At 37.5% G+C, this 25,705-nt stretch overlaps 2 protein-coding genes across 3 annotated transcripts in view; one reads left to right on the forward strand and one right to left on the reverse strand.

Moving 5' to 3' along the window:
* Positions 1 to 1,205: 1,205 nt before the first annotated feature.
* The window catches only part of HS3ST5 (heparan sulfate-glucosamine 3-sulfotransferase 5), a 171,667-nt gene continuing 147,167 nt past the window's right edge, over positions 1,206 to 25,705 (forward strand). The window contains exon 1 of the mRNA XM_065889083.1: positions 1,206 to 1,404. The gene's annotated coding sequence lies outside the window, so the exon portion shown is untranslated. The remainder of the gene's footprint in view (positions 1,405 to 25,705) is intronic.
* LOC136132079 (large ribosomal subunit protein P1-like) lies at positions 14,604 to 15,112 on the reverse strand. Of its 2 annotated transcripts, XM_065888952.1 has the most exons (2): positions 14,917 to 14,987; positions 14,643 to 14,841 (listed from the first exon to the last, which is right to left on the reverse strand). In XM_065888952.1, the coding sequence occupies exons 1-2, from the start codon at positions 14,985 to 14,987 to the stop codon at positions 14,643 to 14,645; spliced, it is 270 nt and encodes an 89-aa protein (XP_065745024.1). The 2 variants fall into 2 exon arrangements, with proteins under 2 accessions (XP_065745023.1, XP_065745024.1); XM_065888951.1 differs by having other exon boundaries at positions 14,604 to 15,112.

Consider the following 25,705-nt stretch of genomic DNA (forward strand, 5'->3'; position numbering starts at 1 on the left):
GATTCTGTTAGCAAGCAACAGAAAACCCGGTGGTTTAAACAACTACAATTCCAAAGGAAACAGTTAGTAGTGTTGGTTCAGCTGCTCATCGATAACAGGGCCGATATCTTTGAGTTTCTCTGGACTTTTGTTATGTTTTACATCACGGTGACAAGGTGACTGCTCTACCTCCAAGTATCACGGCCTCATTCAAGGCAAGCAATTGTGTGGTAAAGAGAAGAGGAGAAGGAATCTTTCTATTTATCAATAAAACAAATTTCTGCCTGGATTTCTAACCCAGTGTACTTCTAATAGTTCATGGGCCAGAATGGGATCGCATGACCACTCTTAGCAGTAAGGGAGACCAAGAGAGTGAACGTTTGATTTTCTGTTCTCTATTTGTGTGAGTCATAGCAAGCAAGAAGAAAGTTGGAAATGGTTTTTGGGTGGCCAAACAGTAAGCTCTTCCGTGAAAACCTATCGTTCTACAGTGTGCTCTGTGCTTACATATGTATTACACTCTTATTTTGTATTTGACTTTGTATTTATCTGTGCATGATGCTTCCTCTACCCTTTGGGAGAATATTTTCACGATTAATTACCAATTTTTAAAATGGGTGTTTTATTCTCTTTTTCCATTAGCTACTACTAACACCTGCTTAACTCATGCAGCAAAGAAGCTAGAATTTTGGTTTCCCTGAGTAGGCAACACATATTGAGTACAAAGGATATAATTTTTATTTATGTCTAATTATCTTGGCAATCATTACCCATGTTAAAGAAAACATAGCAAAAGTACCAGATGATTCCATTGGGATTTAGTAAAAGTATCACATTTTATCTTTTATGAGATGTGATAGCGTCTCACATAAGGATGTATTTCCGAAAGACCTCATCAGCCTTGACTTAGGAAGAAATTCAGCACCAAAATGTAGCACCTGCATATCAAAAATAAAATTAGTAATTATACCACTTGATGCAATGTTTAGAAAAGTAGTCAATTAAAGCAATATGAATTCAACCAGAATCCTCTGTAGACAACAGCATCACGCAATTCTGACTTCACAGTGATATGAAATTTTAAATAACAACGGTGCTAAATCAGGGAGCAGCGAACCCAGGCCAAGTTTAAATTTAGTAACAGTGCTAGTTTACTGAAAATAACCTTCTCCATAGCAGATTCTCTGTGAATTTCAGGTGACCAACTATTTGTTTTTCTGTTCTGTTCAGAGGTAATCAGGTACCCAGAGGCTTCAGCATTGCTGTCTTCCCTTCTCAATGGCGTTTCTGGTGTCCACCTCAGGAGTCTCCTTGGCCAGCTCTGAAACACTTGAAAATTAAATAGAGAATCCACTGCATGTATTCTTCTTGAAAATTTCCACTGTATATGTTCAGAACTTTCTGAATAAGAATAAGGATTTGAAGGTAAGAGAACTTTGGAAGTAACTCACATTCTTGTGTAACTCTTAATTACATCAAAAGTGAATATTTAATATATTTTTTAAAATATACAAAAGTAAAAGCAGTTGTTGAATATAAGGAAAATAGCCAGCTATGTGTAGTTCTGCAGCAAAAAAAGGTAAATAAAATACAAAGTTCAAAACTTGTTATATGTCATGTAAATATAAATACAAGCAAGGCACAGTGGTTATCTTGATACCTGAAATCAGTTTCACCCAAAAAAGCATGGCATACAGTGATTCCCAAATTCTAATATGCATGAGAGTGACATGAGGGAAGAGAGAGGTTCTTAAAATGCTGATTCCTGGGCATATTTCACAGAGAGTTAGATTCACTAGACTGGGATATGGTCCAGCAATCTGCATTTTTACAGCTACTCACCCCCAAAAGATCCTGATAAAAGTGGGTCTCGGACCTTTGAGAAACATGGAAATTGGCATTTAAAATAATGTACTTCTAATTTTCAGACTTCATTTAAAGGGGTTTTATGTGGTTTGTTTACTTCAGTCACAAGAATAAACAAGGAAGGCATATTTTAAATTAGTGCTAAATTAGTGCTCCTTTTTTGATCCCCCCCAATTGAATTATTAATCCTTTCCAATATTCTTTTTTTTTAACATCTTTATTGGAGTATAATTGCTTTACGATGGTGTGTTAGTTTCTGCTTTATAACAAAGTGAATCAGTTATACATATACATATATCCCCATATCTCTTCCCCCTTCCATCTCCCTCCCTCCCACCCTCCCTATCCCACCCCTCTAGGTGGTCACAAAGTACCGAGCTGATCTCCCTGTGCTATGCGGCTGCTTCCCACTAGCTATCTATTTTACATTTGATAGTGTATATATGTCCATATATACGTTACCACTCTCTCACTTTGTCCCAGCATACCCTTCCCCCTCCCCGTATCCTCAAGTCCATTCTCTAGTAGGTCTGCGTCTTTATTCCCATCGTGGTCCTAGTTTCTTCATGACCATTTTTTGTTGTTGTTTTTTAGATTCCATATATATGTGTTAGCATACGGTATTTGTTTTTCTCTTTCTGACTTACTTCACTCTGTATGACAGACTCTAGGTCCATCCACCTCACTACAAATAACTCAATTTTGTTTCTTTTTATGGCTGAGTAATATTCCATTGTATATATGTGCCACATCTTCTTTATCCATTCATCTGTCGATGGACACTTAGGTTGCTTCCATGTCCTGGCTATTGTAAATAGAGCATCAATGAACATTTTGGTACATGACTCTTATTGAATTATGGTTTTCTCAGGGTATATGCCCAGTAGTGGGATTGCTGGGTCGTATGGGAGTTCTATTTTTAGTTATTTAAGGAAACTCCATACTTTTCTCCCTAGTGGCTGTATCAATTTACATTCCCACCCATTCTGACGTGTGTGAGATGATATCTCATTGTAGTTTTGATTTACATTTCTCTAATAATTAATGATGTTGAGCATTCTTTCATGTGTTTGATCTGTATATCTTCTTTGGAGAAATGTCTGTTTAGGTCTTCTGCCCATCTTTGGATTGGGTTTTTTTTTTTTTTTTTAGTGGTACGCGGGCCTCTCACTGTTGTGGCCTCTCCCGTTGCGGAGCACAGGCTCTGGACGCGCAGGCTCAGCGGCCATGGCTCACGGGCCCAGCCACTCCGCGGCATGTGAGATCTTCCCAGACCAGGGCACGAACCCGTGTCCCCTGCATCAGCAGGCGGACTCTCAACCACTCCGCCACCAGGGGAGCCCCAGTATTCCTTTTTAAAGTTCAGTATGATGAGCTAATTTCCCCGATGTCTCTATCTCTCTTTTAGAGTGACGGTCCTGCCATTGCTCTCTTTAGCTGTTTCTCTGTTGCACATAATGTTTTAACTTATTCAGATGTTTATGGATCTAATTCTAAGAAGTATCTAGAAGATGATAATAATGAATTACTACTGAGGGCTGGCTAAGCATTTTTTTGACGGTTTTTTCTTTTTCTCTTCATTTTAAAAATTCAGCCATAGATTTGAAAAGAACAGATCTGCTTAATATGCCTTTAGCTACTCTTTTCCTCTGCAGATTAAACCTTAGAAATCGCGTGCTATATTTATAACAGCGTAAATGTACATTCATTGAATATCACTTTATTTTATTTCTGTTTCCTATATATAATTTAGCAACTTCATCTTTATTATTTGCAATTTTAAGTTTATAAAAGGTTTGCATTTTTATTTCGGTAAAAGAAGAGGCTGGTACGGACATATTCAGACCTTAAATTGTGATGATTTTTTTTAAAGGCTCAATATGATACTACTTTTACAGTGAAGAGTGAAGTTTTTAATCAAAATCCTTTGAGTTTCAGGCTTATAGCTATTTTATTTTCTGTTAGTCTTTGTGTGAACTTATTCATATTGTATACACTTTCTTGTCCATAAAGTATCAAAAGGCAAAAATAAACCCTAATCAAAAAGAAGTGTGCCCATATAATGCAAGTTAGCTACACATTACCTATTAGTATTACACAAAGGAAATGAATATAGTTATATGCATAAAATAAAGCAGCATAAAAATTTTAAACTGAATCACTTTGCTGCACACCAGAAGCTAACACAACATTGTAAATCAACTATACTTCAATGAAAAATTAAAATAAAAAGAAATAAAGCAACACTTAAAGTAACCGAAATAAAAGATTTACAGAATTGGGTTAACTCTAACAATGAATTTTCATGTACATTTGTGGTTAGAACTGTTTTCAATAATAAGATTGCCATCTGATGGTAAAATTCTAAAATTTCTAGTACACAAGATAGTAAAAATCCTTAAATATATAGTATACAAGTTTATGGTTCAACAGTCTCCAGATAAGACTTCATAAAGCTTTTAGTGCAGATCTTTTATAATACTTTAATTTCAGAAAAATATAGAAACTACTTTTCCACGTTTTCTTTCTTTTGTCTTCTTTTTTTTTTTTCTTTGCAGAGGAGCAGGTGGAGAAAGAATAGAACTGTGTCCTCAAGCGAGTCATGTTCATTATCATTGGCTTATTTATCTTAAATTGTGGCTTCCTATAGAAAACTTACAATGTAGCTTCAGGGAACCTGAGTGAAACAGCCTCCATACTCATGAAGTAAAATATACAACAAAAGAATAAATACAGAAACTTCATAGAAGCATAAAGTTTTAGAGCAGAAATGGACCATTGAGATCTAGTCTGGTCCCTTCATGTATCATAGCATTCTTTTGTCTTCCAAATTTGCTGGTAAAAAGCTTAATACAAAGAGCAGTAAACATCAATCTGGTCAGGTATGAGTTATTAACAAGGAGAAAGTAGCCAAGTGTTTTGCAATAATGATTTCTTGAGGGAGAAAGGTAGGAGGAATTTTTCCTCCAAAATGAAGTTTGAGGAAGTGAAGAAAATACCTGGGTACTTATAAATGTAATTCAATTTGAAGTCATGTATTATTTTAGTTGTCAGTAGATAATCTGCCATGTCATTAATCTAGAAATGAAAATTGCAAATTTAGGTTTATTTCAGCCAGGGTTAGCTGTATCTGGAAATCTGATATTGAGAGAGAGGGAAAAAGAGCTGAAAGTAAGATAGAGCTTTAGAGCAGCAGAGCCATCTGGGACCATTCAGTATAGGAGAAAGGAGATTTAAATATGTAGGAATCTCTGGGGAGTATTAGTGTTATTATGAAACAGTGTAATAATGATATTTGTGAGATATCCAGAATAATTAAAATGTCTATTATTCTCAATTTGAGAAGTTCGAAAGTCATTTAAATTGATGTAGCAAAAGTAAAATTGATGTGGCAAAATGCTCATAATATATTGTAAATGAAAACAACAGGTTACAAACTGTGTTGTGGTATAGTCCCATTTTGATTAAGAAAAGCTACAGATGCATAGGAAGAAAATTGAAATGATCTACATCATAATATTATTGATGGTTATGATCGATTGATGAAATCATGGCTAATTTTTATTGCTCCTCAGGATTTATAAAACTTTTTCTAAAGTATATATTATTAAAGTAATTTTAACATATTTTTTAAGAGCTGAGAAAATGTTCAGTTATCTGGGAAGTTCACTTTCATAGAACTATAAAGTAGTCCTGCCAATGGTTATTTAAAATAGCCTTAAAGCAAGGCTCTTGCATCTTGTAGTATTAAACTGATTTGAATATGAGAATAGTACTTCCAATTAGATCAAAATGATTTTTAGATGTAATTCTTCATTTGTGGAATATTGCAGTAGATAAATTTCTCGTTTCCCTCCTCATTAAACACTGAAAATTTTGAATTATGACATTAATTTCTTAGAATATTCTTTATTTCTTATATCATGTAATTCCAATGTGCTTTCAAGAATTTTCTAACTATAATAGTTTGCTCCGTTTGGAAGATAATTTTCTATGTTTGGTTACATTAGTGTTAGTACGTCTTTGTTCTTTAAATCTCCAGTGTAACATACGGTTAGTCTTACCATTATTACTACCAGCTGAGGTTGGCCTATGATTTTGTTTATTCTGTCTGAATCCAAAGTAATTAGCTCTTTAGTTTAATGACAATATTTGTTAATGGGTTTTTAGGGCCAAATTCTGCTGTTAGAGAGTGGGTGGTATATTTGAAGATAGAATCTGGCCCTTATGTTTTAAGCATAAGCTGTGTAATTTGATTTCAAAATGATGGTTTACAGAGTTTACAGTAGGAAAATGAAATCTGCAATTATCTGAAGTTTGTCAGTTTCAAGAAACAGAAAATGAAAGTGACAATTTATGTAAATGAACAGCAAACCCACTCTAAATTCTCTGATATGGCTATCCTGTATATTGTATTGTTTCATATGTAGCTGGAATAAGAAATGAAATGATAATCATCTAGCAGACATTAGGTAATTTCCCTTATGTGACGGGGCATACAGTGAGTTCTTTAAGTGCATTGAAACGTTTTTTATTATTGTGTTTTTTCCATCTTTATTGAAATGTAATTAATGTATAACATTGTGTAAGCTTAAGGTGTACAACGTGATGATTTGATACATTTATATATGATACATTTATATAATGCAATTACCATGATACCATGATTACCATGATAAGGTTAGTTAGCACATTCATCACTCACATAATTAAGAGAATAGATCTTCAATATTCTCACCACACACACACAGAAAAATTGATCATTGTATTTTTGAAGGACTCAGTGAAGTGGAAAGAACGTTTGCCTGGGCATCACCTGGGTTCAAAGTTAGACTCAGTTTCCTGGTAGTGGACTGACCTTGGGAAAATCTCTCTGCCTCTCCCTGGGCCTGTTTCTTCTTCCTAAAATGATGCCTTTGTACTAGATGATCCCAATGGTCCCTCTAAAATGATAACTCTGACTTGCTTTAAAACAGTGCTATGAGGCAGGCACAAGAAGTGCAAGGAAGATGCAATGACTTGAGCTGACTGAATAAACAAATCATTAAGTCTATTAAAAGGTATTCTGGAGAACTTTCCTTCAATGGCTTGTTACTTTTATCCTGGAGAAGAGAAATATTTGGAGAGTTCTACGTAGAAGAGACTGTAGGCTACTCTATTAGAAATTTACAAAGAGACCGATTTTGGCAAAACTTAAAAAGCAACTCACCTAGTAACAGATGAGATATCCAACAATGAGATAGGATGCCTTGGGAGATAGTGAATTCACCATCATTATAGGAAAAGAAAGTGTGTACCAAGTGTTTTATAACCTGCCAGACTGGCTTCAAGGTGTAAAAGCTAGAGACAAATATTCTGAACATAATGGAATTCAGGAAATGTTGCTATCATGAGCCCTTCTTGAGGCGACTATTAGAGGACAAACTCCATCAAACCAAGAGATGACTGTAGACACTACTGAAAAAGGACTGCTCGTGAGCATTGAATGTATTTAATTCTAAAACTAAATCGAAAACAGATATGAAGATTAGGGTGACAGAATAGAGCATAAAAGTATAATATCCTGTAGAACTAAAGTAACTAACAAAAATTAGGAGGACACAACAGAAAGAAACTGGTATATAAAGTTAGCTGATTGCTTTATTCTCAATATCTATGAATCAGATACCACTTAAACCTGACAAATCAAGTCATAAAAGTATAAGCTAGAAAAAAAAAGGCACTAAGGAAGGTCATGTTAATGCTCAACATTAGTTGACAAAGAACGGGAGACAGAGGGGAAAAAATGCTACTTTTTCTATCAGTCATAATAGGGAAATAGTGAATATTCTAAAGATATAGAAGATCAAGTTTATTATATGAAGTTACAAACTTTATATGTAGGTTATATGAACTTATAAAGTTACAAATTAGAAGAAAATGTGCACTCCATTAAATATTCTTAAGAAGTTACATACATATATTAAGCAAAGAAAGATCATATAATGAAAGTTTTTTAAGACTTAAAACCTTTAATAGAAAACTTAAAAATATGACAAAATAAGTTTGTTGTATCTTTCATGTCAGTAAATGTAAAGAAATATATAGATTTTTTTTTAAGAAAATATTTTCAGCTTAGATCACAGTGCTGAACCAAATTCTGTCTCTACAGATAGCCGGATACAACAAAAACAAAGTTATTCAAAAATTTGAAAGTGAAAGGATAGGCCGAGTAGAGTAGAGGGGATGGATAGGTGGGTAAAACAATAGTCTGGACAAGAAGTGAGAAGGGAAGTGGAAAGAGAAAGACATGGATGCAATGCATCTTTTGAAGGAAGAATTATCAGTGCTTGAACTCTAACTGGTTAGAGGGGATAATGGAGAAAATAAGGACCTGGAGACTGGGCCTATGTATTGGTGGGAAGCCTGTAAAAATTAGGTTTTTAATATAAGACTGCAAGGAGTGGATGGAAAGGGGAAGGTAGCAGTCACAAAATGGCAATTGCTGGTGCTGGGTATTGAGACGGGTCGCACTTTACCACACCACGCAAAACTCTGCTAATCCCATAAGGAATTTCAGAGTTTTATGGTCAGTCATACCATGATGGCAGTCATGATTATCTTAGCACTTATTATTTTAAGATTTATAAAAACAATTTCTTTTCATATTCTCAATTATTCTTTGGGCATTCAACTCAAACTTCCATTTCCCCTGATACCATTTGGTACTTTGGTACTTTTCTGATGGCATGTTTCTAATTGTTTGAAAACAGCTGTGGTTAGTGGGATTTTTGCTTCAATGGAATACTTAGGATATCACAAATTTTCTCTGTCAATAACTATACCAGTGGATTTCATGCCTTTTTGACAAAATCCAGAGTAAAAAAAAAATACTGCCTCACAGCCCAGTACACATATTCACATCCAACTGTTTACCTAGTCCACTAAAATAAAACAGTACTAAAAACAATTTTTAAAAAAGTGTACTAGGCAAATACAATCTAAAGAAATTAGGAGTTAGACTCTTAATATCAGAAAAAGTGATGCTTAGGGCCAAAGGCATTAACTAAGACGAAAGAAAAACTATGTGAATGCTAATATATGTAATACATAATAAAGGTATACAATCATGAATAAAGAATGGCTTTAAGGGCTACCATAGGAGTTTGTTCAGCAAACTTCTAAAAACATCCCAAGAAATATCAATAATCTGTATTTTAGGTGCTGGACTAAAACAAAAGAATGTCACCTTCTGTATTATAAAGCAAAACATGTATACTGAAATTTATTTTCAAGAGAAAGTATTTTGATATCAAAGGGAGTTAAAAGTACCTATTAACCAAGAATTAAGTACTTGGTTAATGAAAATTTTTTTTTCATTTTCAGCAAAAAGGGTTACAAGTTGCTTCTCTTTGTGAATGAAAGATAGCTTCCACTAAGACTGTAAATGTATGCCTTACACTTATTTGATTTGAAGAAAAGTGAGATGTTTGGATTCCCCCCCACCCAAACAGGTATTCTTAACAGCAGGATGCAATTTCAGAGTTTTTGCAGTCAAGAGGTTTCTGCTGAGCAAAAATTCTCGTTCAATTTAGGAATGCAGATTATAATAATTTTCCTATCCTGCTCACAGCAGGGTTCCTGATTTCGTTTTGTAGACTCCTAAGTTGCGTAGGAAACAAGTGGGTAACTTCAGTTCCAGGTTAACACATTCTTTAAGCATAGTCCCATTAACTCAACTTAGTTATAATGCAAAGCTGCTTAGCTTCACAAGTGAAATGGAATACATTTGAATTGCTTTCCTAATGTAATACCTATTTATAATAAATGCAAAGTGGTTTATGCTGGCAGACTTTGTAGAGCATTATAAAAATTATGAGAGGAAAAAGCTTATTTTTCCTGACCTAAAATTGTAAAGAAATGCCATGTATGCCAGCATGTGACACTCCTATCAAAATAAAAGGAGAAAAAATATTCAAAAATAAAAATGTAGTACATTGGCCTGTATGATATATTACTTCAGCAAAAAAAAATTTTTTAATGAAGCTATTATATTTTACAGTAGCATTTTTTCCCCTAGATGGCACAGTTTTTCTAATTTACATACATTTTCTTCAGTTTAATTTCTTTCTTACTAGGCCTCAACTTCAACCATATGGTTCAGACTTTCCTTACTTTGTTTGAGAAAGTAAAGATTGCTCAAATAGCATCTTTTTCCTCCTAGTATTAAAATAATTGCATCTGTAATAAATTCAAATTGAATTATGTAAACCACACATTACTATAATGTAGGTTACTAAGATATTGGTCTCATCCTTTGAATAAGAAAATTCTAGGTGGCAGTTTCATCAAGTTGGCTAAAGTCAAACAGATTTGATGGGTGTCAGCCACAAGCTCTTTTAAGTTCATGCTGATGTTCAGGGAATTTACTTTGTTCTTTTGTTAACTGCTCTTCTTTAATGAGTAAGGTACATGTGCACCATCCCATGACAGACTGATTTTTTATAACAGAAGAAGTAAATGTCCAGCCAAGCCCAATATGAACTTTATAAACTATACTGGCTTGATGGAGTTTTTTATGTATAGTACTGTGATTTCAGCTGAGAATCAAGACCCATACCTGGATACATTTTATTCCACTTCAAACTCCATTTCTTCATTCAGTCAACCAAGTATTTGGTTAATAATTACTAAGTGCCAGGCCGTCCTAGGACTTGAGCTGCATCAGTGAGCAGAATATGGCCTTCTCTTAGGACATGCAGACAATAAAAAATAATCCTGACAAGTAAGTGAATTATGTAGTATCATAGACGATGATTAGGTATGAAAGAAAGAAAATGTGGATTAAAGGTAAAAGGGGGAGGGAATGATATGACAGGAGTAGGATCAGATCCAGTACTGTTTGTACCAGCTCTTCTGGCAGGTGTTTCTCTATGTTCAATTTGGTTGTCTTTAAATCAGTGTATGAGGATTGTACTTGGAGGGTGGAGTCATTATCAAATGACCATTGCTCAAATTTTCTTTTTTTACCGATAAGCTTCTATACATTGACATTCATACTTGAGATACTCACCTTAGAGTTCTACAAATTAATCAACTGCATGTGTTTATTAAATTTTAGCTTTAGAGCTTGGTTTTATTATAGGTAGTCTAATTAACAAGTGTTCTCCAAAGGGTGCTGTGGAATTTCCAAATGGGTCAAACAATGAAGAATAAAAAGTTATATTAAATTTAAACTTCCTTCTTTTGTTCTGATAATTTATAATTCATGGAGTAATTTTAAATTATAGTATCAGTGTAACCATAATCTTCATCGGTAATGTTACACAGTACCTAATTAGTTCAAAAAGACTCAAGCATCAAGTTAGAATGTATTAACTTCTAGAATTAACCTGGATTTTGAGAGTATCTAGTTTTGGACACTTTAGATAAGATTCTTACTTGATTCCCAGAAAAATAAAGACTGAACTCCAAATTTGAGCATATATTTTTAAAAAAACCAACACATTAGTCATTTCTAATTTAGTTCATTTTCTGATGCCATTTAAGAATTATTTTCATGTTGGTAACCATGTACAGCCGTAACTACCGACGCTATAGAATTACAGCCTGTGTGAGCTGGAAATGATTCCAGAAATTCTAGTCCAGCTGCCTTTATTTTAAAGGTGTGAAAAAATGTGTCCCAAAGAGGGTAAGTAATTCGTGCAGGTTAGATGGTTGTGTGTAGGTCCAGGAAGCCTATTAATAGTAGAACTAGGACAGGAATCCATTCTTTCAAAATCACAAGCCATACTTTTTTTGGCAAATCACTCTACCTGAGATTTCCCAATGCTTATTATTAAAATAATGTTTCCTTTAAATTAAGGAGAGTTGACCATACCTTTGAATTTCACAAAGTCACCTGATTAGTGAGTGTGCCTAAGCTCCCAGAAATGGCCTGTTATTTGATAACCTCTTCAGTACTACCAGAAGTGAGCTTTTCTTAATGGTCTTTTGAGATTTTTTCTTTGAAAAATAATGAGTCACGAAATTACTTACCTATTAATCAGTATATATGGCACAAGTGTAATACAACATTATTATTTTTCAGTAAATTGTGGAAGGAGAAAGTTATATTTAGTAAAGTACTGAGTTTAGAAAACAGCTTAAGTAACACCTGGGCCCTGGGTTCCTCAGAGTCTTTAGGAAATTATGCTGAGTCATGTAAGAACTCTGAACCCTCATAAGGGAAAATTATGTAACTCACTGGAAAATAATGCCAGTAGATTTAATAGAGCAGAGAGACAATATATTCAAAGCAAAGTATAAAAAAACTCTGTCTGCTAAGCCTAGGGAATTTCATATGCGAAAAACAATTAAACAATTAAAGCAATATCAGTTATGGACGCACAGGCTCAGCGGCCATGGCTCTTGGGCCCAGCCGCTCCGTGGCATGTGGGATCCTCCAGGACCGGGGCATGAACCCATGTCCCCGGCATCGGCAGGCGGACTCTCAACCACTGTGCCACCAGGGAAGCCCCTGTTTGGTTCTTATAAATGGATTCTAAATTTGCTTGAAACGAAGGATATAACCATGGCTTTATATAATGATAAAATTGGGGTTTCTCATTGCACAGAATTTTCACATGTATTTCCAGGCATATCATTTATTAAACCAACATAATTTAAATTTTAAGTATATTAAAAAGTATATATAACATTAGGTACCTGACTTTAAATGATCGATGAGGATGAATAAGGAAAACAGCTGTAAAGACACAGGGTCCAGAAGACTTAATGAATACTTTGTGAACTTAACAAGATTTTAATGGTTTTGTCTGATGGTAAATGAAGTAAGAAAATGAGTAATTCAACCAGTTTTTACTCCTGCTTTTGTACACTTTTAAATCCTATAAGACTACCAAGCTAAAAATTGGATCTGCTATCTGTTCCAATATCCATGACACAGTTCAATTAAAGTATTCTATAATAAGTAACATTAATTGAAAATTAGAATTTAAGACTACATCTGGTTCTTGTTGATGTGATGGGTAATTATTAGCATTCTAGCATTAGGCATTTTAGATTGTTTTTTATTTTCAACAATAATAAAAAAAGATGTTTAAGAAAATACAAAGCTAATATACTTCAGGTTACCAATGGAGAAAAAAACTTTGAAAATAACTGATTTGTGCTTTTTTTTTTTTTTTTTTGGTATAGGGGCCTCTCACTGTTGTGGCCTCTCCCGTTGCGGAGCACAGGCTCCGGACGTGCAGGCTCAATGGCCATGGCTCACGGGCCCAGCCGATCTGCGGTATGTGGGATCTTCCCGGACCGGGGCACGAACCTGTGTCCCCTGCATCAGCAGGCGGACTCTCAACCACTGCGCCACCAGGGAAGCCCTTGTGCTTATTTTTGATTGATTAAATTCATTTTGTCTGAAGCCCTTAGTGATATCCTTGGAAATTTCTCTCCTCTTCCTTCTCTCCTCCCTCCCATGAATATTTATGATTTAGAAGGCAGCAACATTTTTTGCATATTCTTTTCCCAAAGGAACATTATTTTTCCATTTTTAATCACTTCATAGGTGATTGGTCTCTGATAGCCAAGGGAATTAGTGGGCCAGACTTCACTTCTAGGTAAACCTACAAGTCCAGGAGTGTCTTCATTTGTCTCTTGGGCTGAGAAAATTGAACATACCTTTGCCTTTCACTCTCTTTTCACACATTATGTAAATTGGTAAGAATAAAAGTAATGTGATTGGGAGTATAGTTTGACAGACAGTATCATGTAATATAATACCCAAATTATTATAAGCTAGAAATAGTGCCTTGGGGCACCGCATTTATTGTGAAAAAGTATTTGCATTTACACATTTTTGTCTAGAGTTTAGACATGCAAAATAAGTCACACTGTGGAAAGTACAATTGTTTTCAAAAGGGTAACAAAGAAATAGCAAATGCAGTTTCTTCCAACAAAGAGCTTTTAATCTATTTGGACAAGTAAAGCACAGAGAAATAAGAAGTCATATTATACAAGAGTTAATAATAAATACAAATTTCTATATGGATTGACATGGCCATTATAAATTATCCTTCTGTATTTCATATGTAAACAAGTTCAGTGCATACAGAAGCTTAAGCAAAAAAGTACAAAAACATTTTATTCGTGTGTTGACAGGAGAGTATATTTCCTAATGATTTGGACTCTAGACATAGGAAAATTAGATGCTTGATTCTTTTTTTTAATTTATTTTTAACATATTTATTGGAGTATAATTGCTTTACATTGGTATGTTAGTTTCTGCCATATAACAAAGTGAATCAGCTATACGTATACATATACCCCATATCTCTTCCCTCTTGCGTCTCCCTCCCTCCCTCCCACCCTCCCTATCCCACTCCCTAGGTGGTCACAGAGCACCAAGCTGATCTCCCTGTGCTATGTGGCTGCTTCCCACGAGCTATCTATTTTATATTTGGTAGTGTATATATATCCATGCCACTCTCTCACTTGGTCCCAGCTTACCCTTCCCCATCCCTGTGTCCTCAAGTCCATTCTCCACGTCTGCATCTTTATTCCTGTCCTGCCCCTAGGTTCATCAGAAACATTTTTTTTTTTTTAGTTTCCATATATATGTGTTAGCATACGGTATTTGTTTTTCTCTTTCTGACTTACTTCACTCAGTATGACAGACTCTAGGTCCATCCACCTCACTACAAATAACTCAATTTCATTTCTTTTTATGGCTGAGTAATATTCCATTGTATATATGTGCCACATCTTCTTTTTTTTTTTTTAAGAACTCAGCTTTTTATTGAACATGCTACTAAAGAGGTTTAGTCAAAAAGACCAAAGCCCATGTCATCATCAGACTCTTCAGATTCTTCTTTCTTTGCTTCCACTTTCTTCTCCTCAGCTGGGGCAGCAGTGGTGGAGGGGGCAGGACCTCCTACCGGTGCAGCACCAGCTGCTGGGGCAGGTCCACCTGCCCCCACATTGCAGATGAGGCTCCCGATGTTGACATTGGCCAAAGCCTTTGCAAACAAGCCTGGCCAGAAAGGCTCAACATTTACACCGGCTGCTTTAATGAGGGCATTGATCTTATCCTCCGTGACCGTCACCTCATCGTCGTGTAGGATGAGGGCCGAGTAGATGCAGGCGAGCTCCGAGACGGAGGCCATGGTGCGGGCGAGGGCTAGGCAGGGTCTGCCGGGCGCGGTGCTAGTCGCCGGATGAAGTGAGGGCCTCACCCCAACGCGGCCTTAGCTTCCTCAGAAGGACCGAGCACCTTAGCGGAAGCTGAGGAAAAGGCCACATCTTCTTTATCCATTCATCTGTCACTGGACACTTAGGTTGCTTCCATGTCCTGGCTATTGTAAATAGAGCTGCAATGAACATTGTGGTAAATGACTCTTTTTCAATTATGGTTTTCAATTATGGTTTTCTCAAGGTATATGCCCAGTAGTGGGATTGCTGGGTCATATGGTAGTTCTATTTTTAGTTTTTAAAGGAACCTTCATACTGTTCTCCATAGTGGCTGCATCAATTTACATTCCCACCAACAGTGCAAGTGGGTTCCCTTTTCTCCACACCCTCTCTAGCATTTATTGTTTGTAGATTTTTTGATGATGGCCATTCTGACTAGTGTGAGGTGATACCTCACTGTAGTTTTGATTTACATTTCTGTAATGATTAATGATGTTGAACATTCTTTCATGTGTCCGTTGGCAGTCTGTATATCTTCTTTGGAGAAATGTCTATTTAGGTCCTCTGCCCATTTTTGGATTGGGTTGTTTGTTGTTTTGATATTGAGCTGCTTGTATATTTTGGAGATTAATCCTTTGTCAGTTGCTTCATTTGCAAATATTTTCACCCATTCTGAGGGTTGTCTTTTCCTCTGGTTTACGGTTTCCTTTGCTGTGCAAAATCTTTTAACTTTCATTATGTCCTGTTTGTTTCTTTTTGTTATTATTTCCATTTCTCTAGGAGGTGGGTCAAAAAGGATCTTGCTGTGATTTATGTCATAGAGTGTTCTGCCTGTGTTTTCCTCTAAGAGTTTAATAGTGTCTGGTCTTAACATTTAGATCTTTAATCCATTTTGAGTTTATTTTTGTGTATGGTGTTAGGGAGTGTTCTAATTTCATTCTTTTATATGTAGCTGTCCAGTTTTCCCAGCACCACTTATTGAAGAGGGTGTCCTTTCTCCATTATATATTCTTGCGTCCTTTATCAAAGATAAGTTGACCATAGGTGATGGGTTTATCTCTGGGCTTTCTGTCCTGTTCTGTTGATCTATATTTCAGTTTTTGTGCCAGCGCCATACTGTCTTGATTACCGTAGCTTTGTAATATAGTGTGAATTCCGGGAGCCTGATTCCTCCAGCTCCATTTTTCTTTCTCAAGATTGGTTTGGCTATTCGGGGTCTTTTGTGTTTCCATACAAATTGTGAAATTGTTTGTTCTACTTCTGTGAAAAATGCCATTGGTAGTTTGACAGGGATTGCATTGAATCTGTAGATTGCTTTAGTAGAGTCATTTTCACAATATTGATTCTTCCAATCCAAGAACGTGGTATATCTCTCCATCTGTTTGTAACATCTTTAATTTCTTTCATCAGTGTCTTATAATTTTCTGCATACAGGTCTTTTATCTCCTTAGGCAGGTTTATTCCTAGGTATTTTATTCTTTTTGTTGCAGTGGTAAATGGGAGTGTTTCCTTAATTTCACTTTCAGATTTTTCATCATTAGTGTATAGGAATGCAAGAGATTTCTATGCATTAATTTTGTATCCTGCTACTTTACCAAATTCATTGATTAGCTCTAGTAGTTTTCTGGGAGCATCTTTAGGATTCTCTATGTATAGCATCATGTCATCTGCAAACAGTGACAGTTTTACGTCATCTCTCCCAATTTGAATTCCTTTTATTTCTTTTTCTTCTCTGATTGCTGTGGCTAAAACTTCCAAAAATATGTTGAATAATAGGGTGAGAGTGGACAAGCTTGTCTTGTTCCTGATTTTAGAGGAAATTGTTTCTGGTTTACACCATTGAGAACGATGTTGGCTATGGGTTTGTCATATATGGCCTTTATTATGTTGAGGTAAGTCCCCTCTATGCCTACTTTCTGGAGGGTTTTTATCATAAATAGGTGTTGAATTTTGTCGAAAGCTTTTTCTTCATCTAATGAGATGATCATATAGTTTTTATTCTTCAATTTGTTAATACGGTGTGTCACATGATAGATTTGCATATATTGAAGAATCCTTGCATTCCTGGGATAAATCCCAGTTGATCATAGTGTATGATCCTTTTAATGTGCTGTTGGATTCTGTTTGCTAGTATTTTGTTGAGGATTTTTGCATCTATCTTCATGTGTAATATTGGCCGGTAATTTTCTTTCTTTGTGACATCTTTGTCTGGTTTTGGTATCAGGGTAATGGTGGCCTCATAGAATGAGCTTGGGAGTGTTCCTCCCTCTGCTATATTTTAGAAGAATTTGAGAAGGATAGGTGTTAACTCTTCTCTAAATGTTTGATAGAATTCTCCTGTGAAGCCGTCTGGTCCTGGGCTTTTGTTTGTTGGAAGGTTTTTAATCACAGTCTCAATTTCAGTGCTTGTGATTGGTCTGTTTATATTTTCTATTTCTTCCTGGTTCAGTCTCGGAAGGTTGTGCTTTTCTAAGAGCTTGTCCATTTCTTTTAGATTGTCCATTTTATTGGCAAAAAGTTGCTTGTAGTAATCTCTCATGATCCTTTGTATTTCCGCAGTGTCAGTTGTTACTTCTTTTTCATTTCTAATTCTTTTAATTTGAGTCTTCTCTGTTTTTTTCCTGATGAGTCTGGCTAATGGTTTAACAATTTTGTTTATCTTCTCAAATTACCAACTTTTAGTTTTGTTGATCTTTGCTATTTTCTTCATTTCTCTATCATTTATTTCTGTTCTGATCTTTATGATTTCTTTCCTTCTGCTAACTTTGGGGTTTTTTGTCCTTCTTTCTCTAATTGCTTTTGGTGTAAGGTTAGGTTGTTTATTTGAGATGTTTCTTGTTTCTTAAGGTAGGATTGGATTGCTGTAAACTTCCCTTTAGAACTGCTTTTGCTGCATCCCATAGGTTTTGGGTTGTTGTGTTTTCATTGTCATTTGTTTCTAGGTATTTTTAAATTTTCTCTTTGATTTCTTCAGTGATCTCTTGGTTATTTAGTAGTGTATTGTTTAGCCTCCATATGTTTGTATTTTTTACAGGTTTTTTTTCCTGTAATTGTAATCTAGTCTCTTAGCATTGTGATCAGACAAGATCCTTGATACGATTTCAATTTTCTTAAATTTACCAAGGCTTGATTTGTGACCCAAGGTATGATCCATCCTGGAGAATGTTACATGAGCACTTGGGAAGAAAGTGTATTTTGTTGTTTTAGTATGGAATGTCCTATAAATATCAATGAAGTCCATCTTGTTTAATGTATCATTTAAAGATTGTGTTTCCACATATATTTTCATTTTGTATGATCTGTCCATTGGCGAAAGTGGGGTGTTAAAGTCCCCTACTATGATTGTGTTACTGTCGATTTCTCCTTTTATGACTGTTAGCCTTTGCCTTATGTATTGAGGTGCTCCTATGTTGGGTGCATGAATATTTACAAATGTTATATCACCCTCTTGGACTGATCCCTTGATCATTATGTAGTGTCGTTCTTTGTCTCTTGTAATAGTCTTTATTTTAAAATCTATTTTGTCTGATATGAGAATTGCTATTCCAGCTTTCTTTTGATTTCCATTTGCATAGAATATCTTTTTCCGTCCCCTCACTTTCAGTCTGTATGTGTCCCTATATCTGAAGTGGGTCTCTTGTAGACAGCATATATATGGGTCTTGTTTTTTTATCCATTCAGCCAGTCTATGTCTTTTGGTTGGAGCATTTAATCCATTTACATTTAAGGTAGTTATTGATATGCATGTTCCTATTACCATTTTCTTAATTGTTTTGCATTTATTATTCTAGGTCTTTTCCTTCTCTTGTGTCTCCTTCCTAGAGAAGTTCCTTTAACATTTGTTGTAAAGCTGGTTTGGTGGTGATGAATTCTCTTAGCTTTTGCTTGTCTGTAAAGGTTTTAATTTCTCCATCGAATCTGAATGAGATCCTTGCTGGATAGAGTAATCTTGGTTGTAGGTTTTTCGCTTTCATCACTTTAAATATGTCCTGCCACTCCCTTCTGGCTTGCAGAGTTTCTGCTGAACGATTAGCTGTTAACCTCATGGGGATTCCCTTGTATGTTTTTGTTGTTTTTCCCTTGCTGCTTTCAATATTTTTTCTTTGTATTTAATTTTTGATGGTTTGATTAATATGTGTCTTGGCATGTTTCTCCTTGTATTTATCCTGTATGGGACTCTCTGTGCTTCCTGGACTTGATTGACTATTTCCTTTTCCATATTAGGGAAGTTTTCAGCTATAATCTTTTCAAATATTTTTTCAGTCCCTTTCTTTTTCTCTTCTTCTTCTGGGACCCCTATAATTCTAAGGTTGGTGCATTTAATGTTGTCCCTGAGACTGTCCTCAATTCGTTTCATTCTTTTTTCTTTATTCAGCTCTGTGGTAGTTATTTCCACTGTTTTATCTTCCAGGTTACTTATCCGTTCTTCTGCCTCAGTTATTCTGGTATTGATTCCTTCTAGAGAAGTTTTCATTTTATTTATTGTGTTTTTCATCATTTTTTGGTTTCTCTTTAGTTCTTCTAGGTCCTTGTTAAACTTTTCTTGTATTTTCTCTATTCTATTTCCAACATTTTGGATCATCTTTACTATCATTACTCTGAATTCTTTTTTAGGTAGACTGCCTATTTCCTCTTCATTTGTTTGGTCTGGTGGGTTTTTACCTTGCTCCTTCATCTGCTCTGTGTTTCTCTGTCTTCTCATATTGCTTAACTTACTGTGTTTGGGGTCTCCTTTTCGCACGCTGCAGGTTTGTAGTTCCTGTTGTTTTTGGTGTCTGTCCCTAGTGGCTCAGGTTAGTTTAGTTGTTTGTGTAGGCTTCTTGGTGGAAGGGACTGGTGCCTTAGTTCTGGTGGTTGAGGGTGGATCTTGTCTTTCTGGTGGGCAGGACCGTGTCTGGTGGTGTGTTTTGGGGTGTCTGTGGCCTTATTATAATTTTAGGCAGCCTCTCTGCTAATGGGTGGGGTAGTGTTCCTGTCTTGCTGATTGTTTGGCATAGGGTGTCCAGCACTATAGCTTGCTGGTCGTTGAGTGGAGCTGGGTCTTAGCCTTGAGATGGAGATCTCTGGGAGACCTTTCACCATTTGATATTACGTCGAGCTGGGACGTCTCTTGTGGACCAGTGTCCTGAAGTCGGCTCTCCCACCTCAGAGGCAAATGCCTGACACCTGGCCAGAGCACCAAGACCCTGTCATCCACACGGCTCAGAAAAAAAGAAATAAAGAAGGAAAAATTAAGTAATTAAAATTATAAGTTTAAAAAAGTATTAAAAATTAGGAAAATTAAAATGTAATAAAAAAAACAAAAGAAAGAAGAGAGCAACCAAACCAAAAAACAAATCCACCAATGGTAGCAGGCACTAAAAACTATACTAAAAAAAAAAAAACAAAACAGACAGACACAACCCTAGGAGAAATGGTAAAAGCAAAGCGATACAGGCAAAAGTCACACAAAGAAGCATACACATACACATTCACAAAAACAGAAAAGGGAAAAATATATATATATTAAAAATAAAAAGGAAGAGAGCAACAAAATCAATAAATCTACCAATGATAATAAACTCTAAATACTAAACTAAGGTAAACATAAAACGAGAAAAAAGTTAGATGCAGAAAGGAAACCCTAAATTTTCAGTTGCTCCTAATGTCCACCCCCTCAATTTTGGGATGATTTGTTGTCTATTCAGGTTTTCCACAGATGCAGTGTACGTCAAGTTGATTGTGGAGATATAATACACTGCTCCTGTGGCTGCTGCCAGAGATTTCCCTTTGTCTTCTTTGTTTGCACAGCTCCTGGGATTCAGCTTTGGGTTTGGCCCCGCCTTTGCATGTAGGTCACCTGAGGGCATCTGTCCCCGCCCTGGACAGGATGGAGTTAAGGTAGAAGCTGATTAGGCGGCTTTGGCTCACTCAGGCCGGAGAGACGGAGGGGTATGGAATGTGGGGTGACCCTGCAGCAGCAGAGGCCAACATGATGTTGCAACAGCCTGAGGCGCACCGTGTGTCCTCTTGCGGAAGTTGTCCCTGGATCGCTGGACCCTGGCAGTGGCGGGCTGCACAGGCTCCGCCGATGGGAGGTGTGGATAGTGACCTGTGCTTGCACACAGGCTTCTTGGTGGCTGCAGCAGCAGCCTTAGCGTCTCATGCCCGTCTCTAGGGTCCGCGCTGATAGACGCGGTTCACGCCCGTCTCTGGAGATCGTTTAGGCCATGCTCTAAATCCCGTCTCCTCGTGCAAGCCAAAACAATGGTCTCTCGCCTCTTAGGCAGTTCCATACTTTCCCCCCCCCCCCCCCCCCCCCGGACTCCCTCCCGGCTAGCTGTGACGCACTAGCCCCCTCAGGCTGTGTTCACGCAGCCGACCCCAGTCCTCTCCCTGGGATCCAACCGAAGCCAGAGCCTTAGCTCCCAGCCGCGCCCACCCCGGCAGGTGAGCAGACAAGCCTCTCGGGCTGGTGAGTCCTGGTCGGCACCGATCCTCCATGCAGAAATCTCTCCACTTTGCCCTCCACACCCCTGTTGCTGCACTCTCTTCCATGGCTCCAAAGCGTACCCCCCCTCCATTCCGCGCCCCCTCATCTCCGCCAGTGAAGTGGCTTCCTAATGTGTAGAAGCTTTTCCTCCTTCACAGCTACCTGCCAGTGGTGCAGCTCCCGTCCCTATTCTTTTGTCTCTGTTTTTTCTTTTTTCTTTTGCCCTACCCAGGTATGTGGGGAGTTTCTTGACTTTTGGGAGGTCTGAGGTCTTCTGCCAGGGTTCAGTAGGTGTTCTGTAGGAGTCGTTCCACTTGTAGATGTATTTCTGATGTATTTGTGGGGAGGAAGGTGATCTCCACGTCTTACTCCTCCGCCATCTTGAAGGTCTCCCCTAGGTGCTTGATTCTTAGTAGGGATCAAATACATCCTCATGCAAGACCTAATCAAGGCATTGCATTTCCCATTTCTTCAGAGTACACTGTCAAAATCCCAGCTTGCTCCTAGCTGATCAGGAAATAGCATCTTTCCTTCAAAATTTCATAGCTACTGAAAGACTTAGGGGCCTTTCAACCAAGTTTTGTTCTTTCCAAGAGAACCAAAATTTTCAACACTGTGGTGTTAAGTATTGTTTACGTTATGAAGAAAAGTTTTTATACCAATATGTTTGGCTAAATGTCAAGGACATTTGTCGCTGAAACTAGAACTGCTTAGTTCAGGTAACAAAATGAATTTTTTCAATTTAATTTTGTAACTTGCAATTGAGAACCATCATATTGCAAGCAAAATAATTTAAAAACAGATCTTAACTTACAATGGGGTTACATCCCCATTAACCCATTGTAAGTAGAAAATGTATTTAATACTCCTAACCTACCAAACATCATAGCTTAGCCTCGCCAACCTTAAATGTGCTCAGAACATTTACATGAGCCTACAGTTGGGCAAAATCATCTAACAGAAAGTCTGTTTTATAATAAAGTATTGAATATCTCATGTAATATATTGAGTACTGTACTGAAAGTGAAAAGCAGAATGGTTGTATGGGTGCAGGATGTTTGTTAGTGTGTCAGTTGTTTACCATTGTGACTGCGTTGCTGACCGGGAGCTCACTGCCTCTGCCCAGCATCATGAGAGAGTATCCACCATATTGCTAGCCCCAGAAAAGATGAAAATTCAAAGTATGGTTTCTACAGAATGCATATTGCTTTTGCACCATTGTAAAGTCAAAAAACTGTAAGTCAGGGACCATCTATATGTACGTAACTTAATGTTTATTAGAATAATCATACAGGAAGGTAACAAGTATTTAGGCTAATCCTAAACCCATTTTAATATGAGGACAAAAGGAAGTCCCATTTTCCCAGTTCAGTGGTAGAGCCATCCATGACTGGATTTCCTGATAATATAACGGGTGGTATAGAATAACAATTAAGAAGGTGAATTCTGGAATCATATCGCCTAAATTCAAATCCCCAGTTCTGCTGCTTACTATCCGTGTGATCTTGGGTACGTTCAACTCACTGTCTCAATTTCATCATATGTAAAATGCAGATGATAATATCGCCAACGACTTAGGCCTAGTGGAATTAAAGGAGATGAGTCACATAAAGTACTTTGTAAGTCTCAATAAGTATAGGCTATTCTCATTGCTACTATTCCACATGGCCTCTCTTGTTTTCTCAAAGATGAAATCTTGTCATGCATTACTTTGAACTCTGATTGTTCCTTCAGTTTCATTGTTTCCATTAACTTGAAAATGAAGAAACTATAAATAGATAACGTTATATAATTATATAACTATGTGTATATATGGCATATACATACACATAAGTATATAGGAATTGTGAAAATATTCAAGTAAGAATGTTTAATGGAATACTTTCCTTCTCGGGATAATGATTGCCTTTAAATCTGCAGCTTTGGAACAGAATTTAAATGACAACCTAATGGCTTTGTCATCATAACCACATAAAAGGTCTGGCAAGATGTGTAAATTTGTGCAAATGAGCATGGTTGGCAAGGCTTTGAGTTGAAACTGAACCCACCCAACAAGTTGTTTCATCATAAAAGTGCCTGGAAATGTTTGTATCTTATTTGCTTGGTGGTTGGCTTTCCAGCTAAACCCATTAGTGAATGGAGTAGGTGGGCAATCAGAAGAGTGTGGGGCAGGAGGTTCTGTCCCTCCAGATTGTTGAGCAGCTGGAGTGAGTCATGTTGAACCCACACCTGACAGCTGTCCATAAGCTTTTAATCCTCAGAATGCCTTCCTTGAAGCAGCAGCTGCCTTAAGCACCACAGAACCAAAAGAGAAATACAACTGCCCAAAGTACCGAAGCTTTCCTCCCACCCTCCACCACTCTGAGAACTTTCACCCACTTTGGGCAGCCATGAAATCTCTCTCCAGCTAAAACCATGAAAACTTCTGAATCCAGGAAAGGACTCTTCAGGAGCACTGAACATACATTTCTTTTTTAAAAGAGAGGATGAGGGCTTCCCTGGTGGCGCAGTGGTTGGGGGTCCGTCTGCCGATGCGGGGGACGCGGGTTCGTGCCCCGGTCCGGGAGGGTCTTGCATGCCGCAGAGCGGCTGGGCCCGTGAGTCATGGCCTCTGAGCCTGCGCGTCCGGAGCATGTGCTCCAGGCCCGCGTACAGAAAAAAAAAAAAAAAAGAGAGAGAGGATGATTCTTTTCTCTGTTTCTGTTCATTCCTAAAGGTTTTCTGAGTCAGACTAAAAAGTTCATCAGTAACCATTTAGCTGAATTGACTAGCTTGCCTGTGCACATTAACTCATTCGCTCGTTCTTTTTTGTCAACTACCTGTAGATAATGAGACAAAGGCTATGAGGCGAGAAGGTATGATTGTGTCTACTGTTGTGTAGACATGTTGATGGGTGGAACCTTCTTTCTAGCAAAGATAAAATGTATCATTGAAGTGCCTCTTGATCATCATCAGTAGAGGTTTGTTTACTTTTGGGGACCCACAGAGTATGAAAAAGGATGACAGCTTGTGTCGTAACCAAAGGTGCCTGCCTTTGTCATGTGCTGGGTTCACTTGTGCGTTGTGGCACTGGGCTCTACCAGAAGCTGTGAAGAGACCGCTGCAGGTTAACAGGTCACATGGCTGCATGCATGATTTGATTTACTCCAGGGTCTAGCTGGTTCACTCAGCTTTATTTCTTAACCTAGCAGAACATTATTTATTAATGAGTTCTTCATGCTTTATTAAGCCTAATGTCAAAACACCTCTGTGAGGCCCTACTAGGCATGTTTTCTCTTGGTGGTAAGGCCTTACAAAGAAAATGAAAAATTATACAGCAGTGTCCCAGTTAAAACCCAATAGGTATCAGTTCAAATTCTCTTGAACCTGTCAAATGGTATTTCTGGGTCTTTGTGAAAGACGCAGTACGGAATTAAAATGAAAGAACGCCCTCTTTCAGATGTCAGTAATTACAGTCCCTTCAAAACAAAGCAAAGCTTCTGTGGCCCCAGAAGATGGGTGGATTCTTCAGCAAGCCAACACTAACAAGTTCAGCAAGATGGGAAAAACACAGAGTCAGCCTCTACAGCAGTAATGAGGAAGTATAGCTTTATGTGCACATCATAGCAATTTGAGACTAGAAACAAAGTGAAGTAACTAAGGACGTCTGAGTCATAAGGAGAATGGGCACAGTTCTGCAATGTGCTGGAACTTAGCAGGAGGTGCTGGTGGGAAAGAGAAAAAGAAGCTTCCATGGCTAAGGAGGACAACCAGTGTGTATGATAGCATATAAAAGGCATGGACCTGTCAGCTGAGCTTTCTCCTGGCTTCATGGAAGAGGAGTGAGATTCAATAAGGCCAAACATGTCATAGCAATGGGGAAATCCAGGCAACTGGATATCAGAGGGTAGATGAGTGCTGGTGTCATGGTGTGATGCACCAGACACACTGGTCAGTCACTTGTAGGGAAAGCCAGAAATGGAACCAGCCAGGGCTCAGGGCCCCAGGCAAGAAAACTAGAGTTCTCTATCCTGAGTTTCATAACAGGAAGCTATTGGATAGAAACCAAGGTGTAAGGGGCAGAGGGAGTAATTATTTTAGCTCAGTAGTGTGTGCAAGGACCCACCCCTGTCACAGGACAGATGAAGTCTATTGGTAGCGAGATCCGACAAGTCATGCTCGATTCTGGGACTGAGGCTGTGTCTGCCCTTCCTGCTGTCACCAGATATCCATGTGCCATGA

Source organism: Phocoena phocoena, chromosome 12, assembly GCF_963924675.1.
Source record: "Phocoena phocoena chromosome 12, mPhoPho1.1, whole genome shotgun sequence".
NCBI classification, from domain to species: Eukaryota; Metazoa; Chordata; class Mammalia; order Artiodactyla; family Phocoenidae; genus Phocoena; species Phocoena phocoena.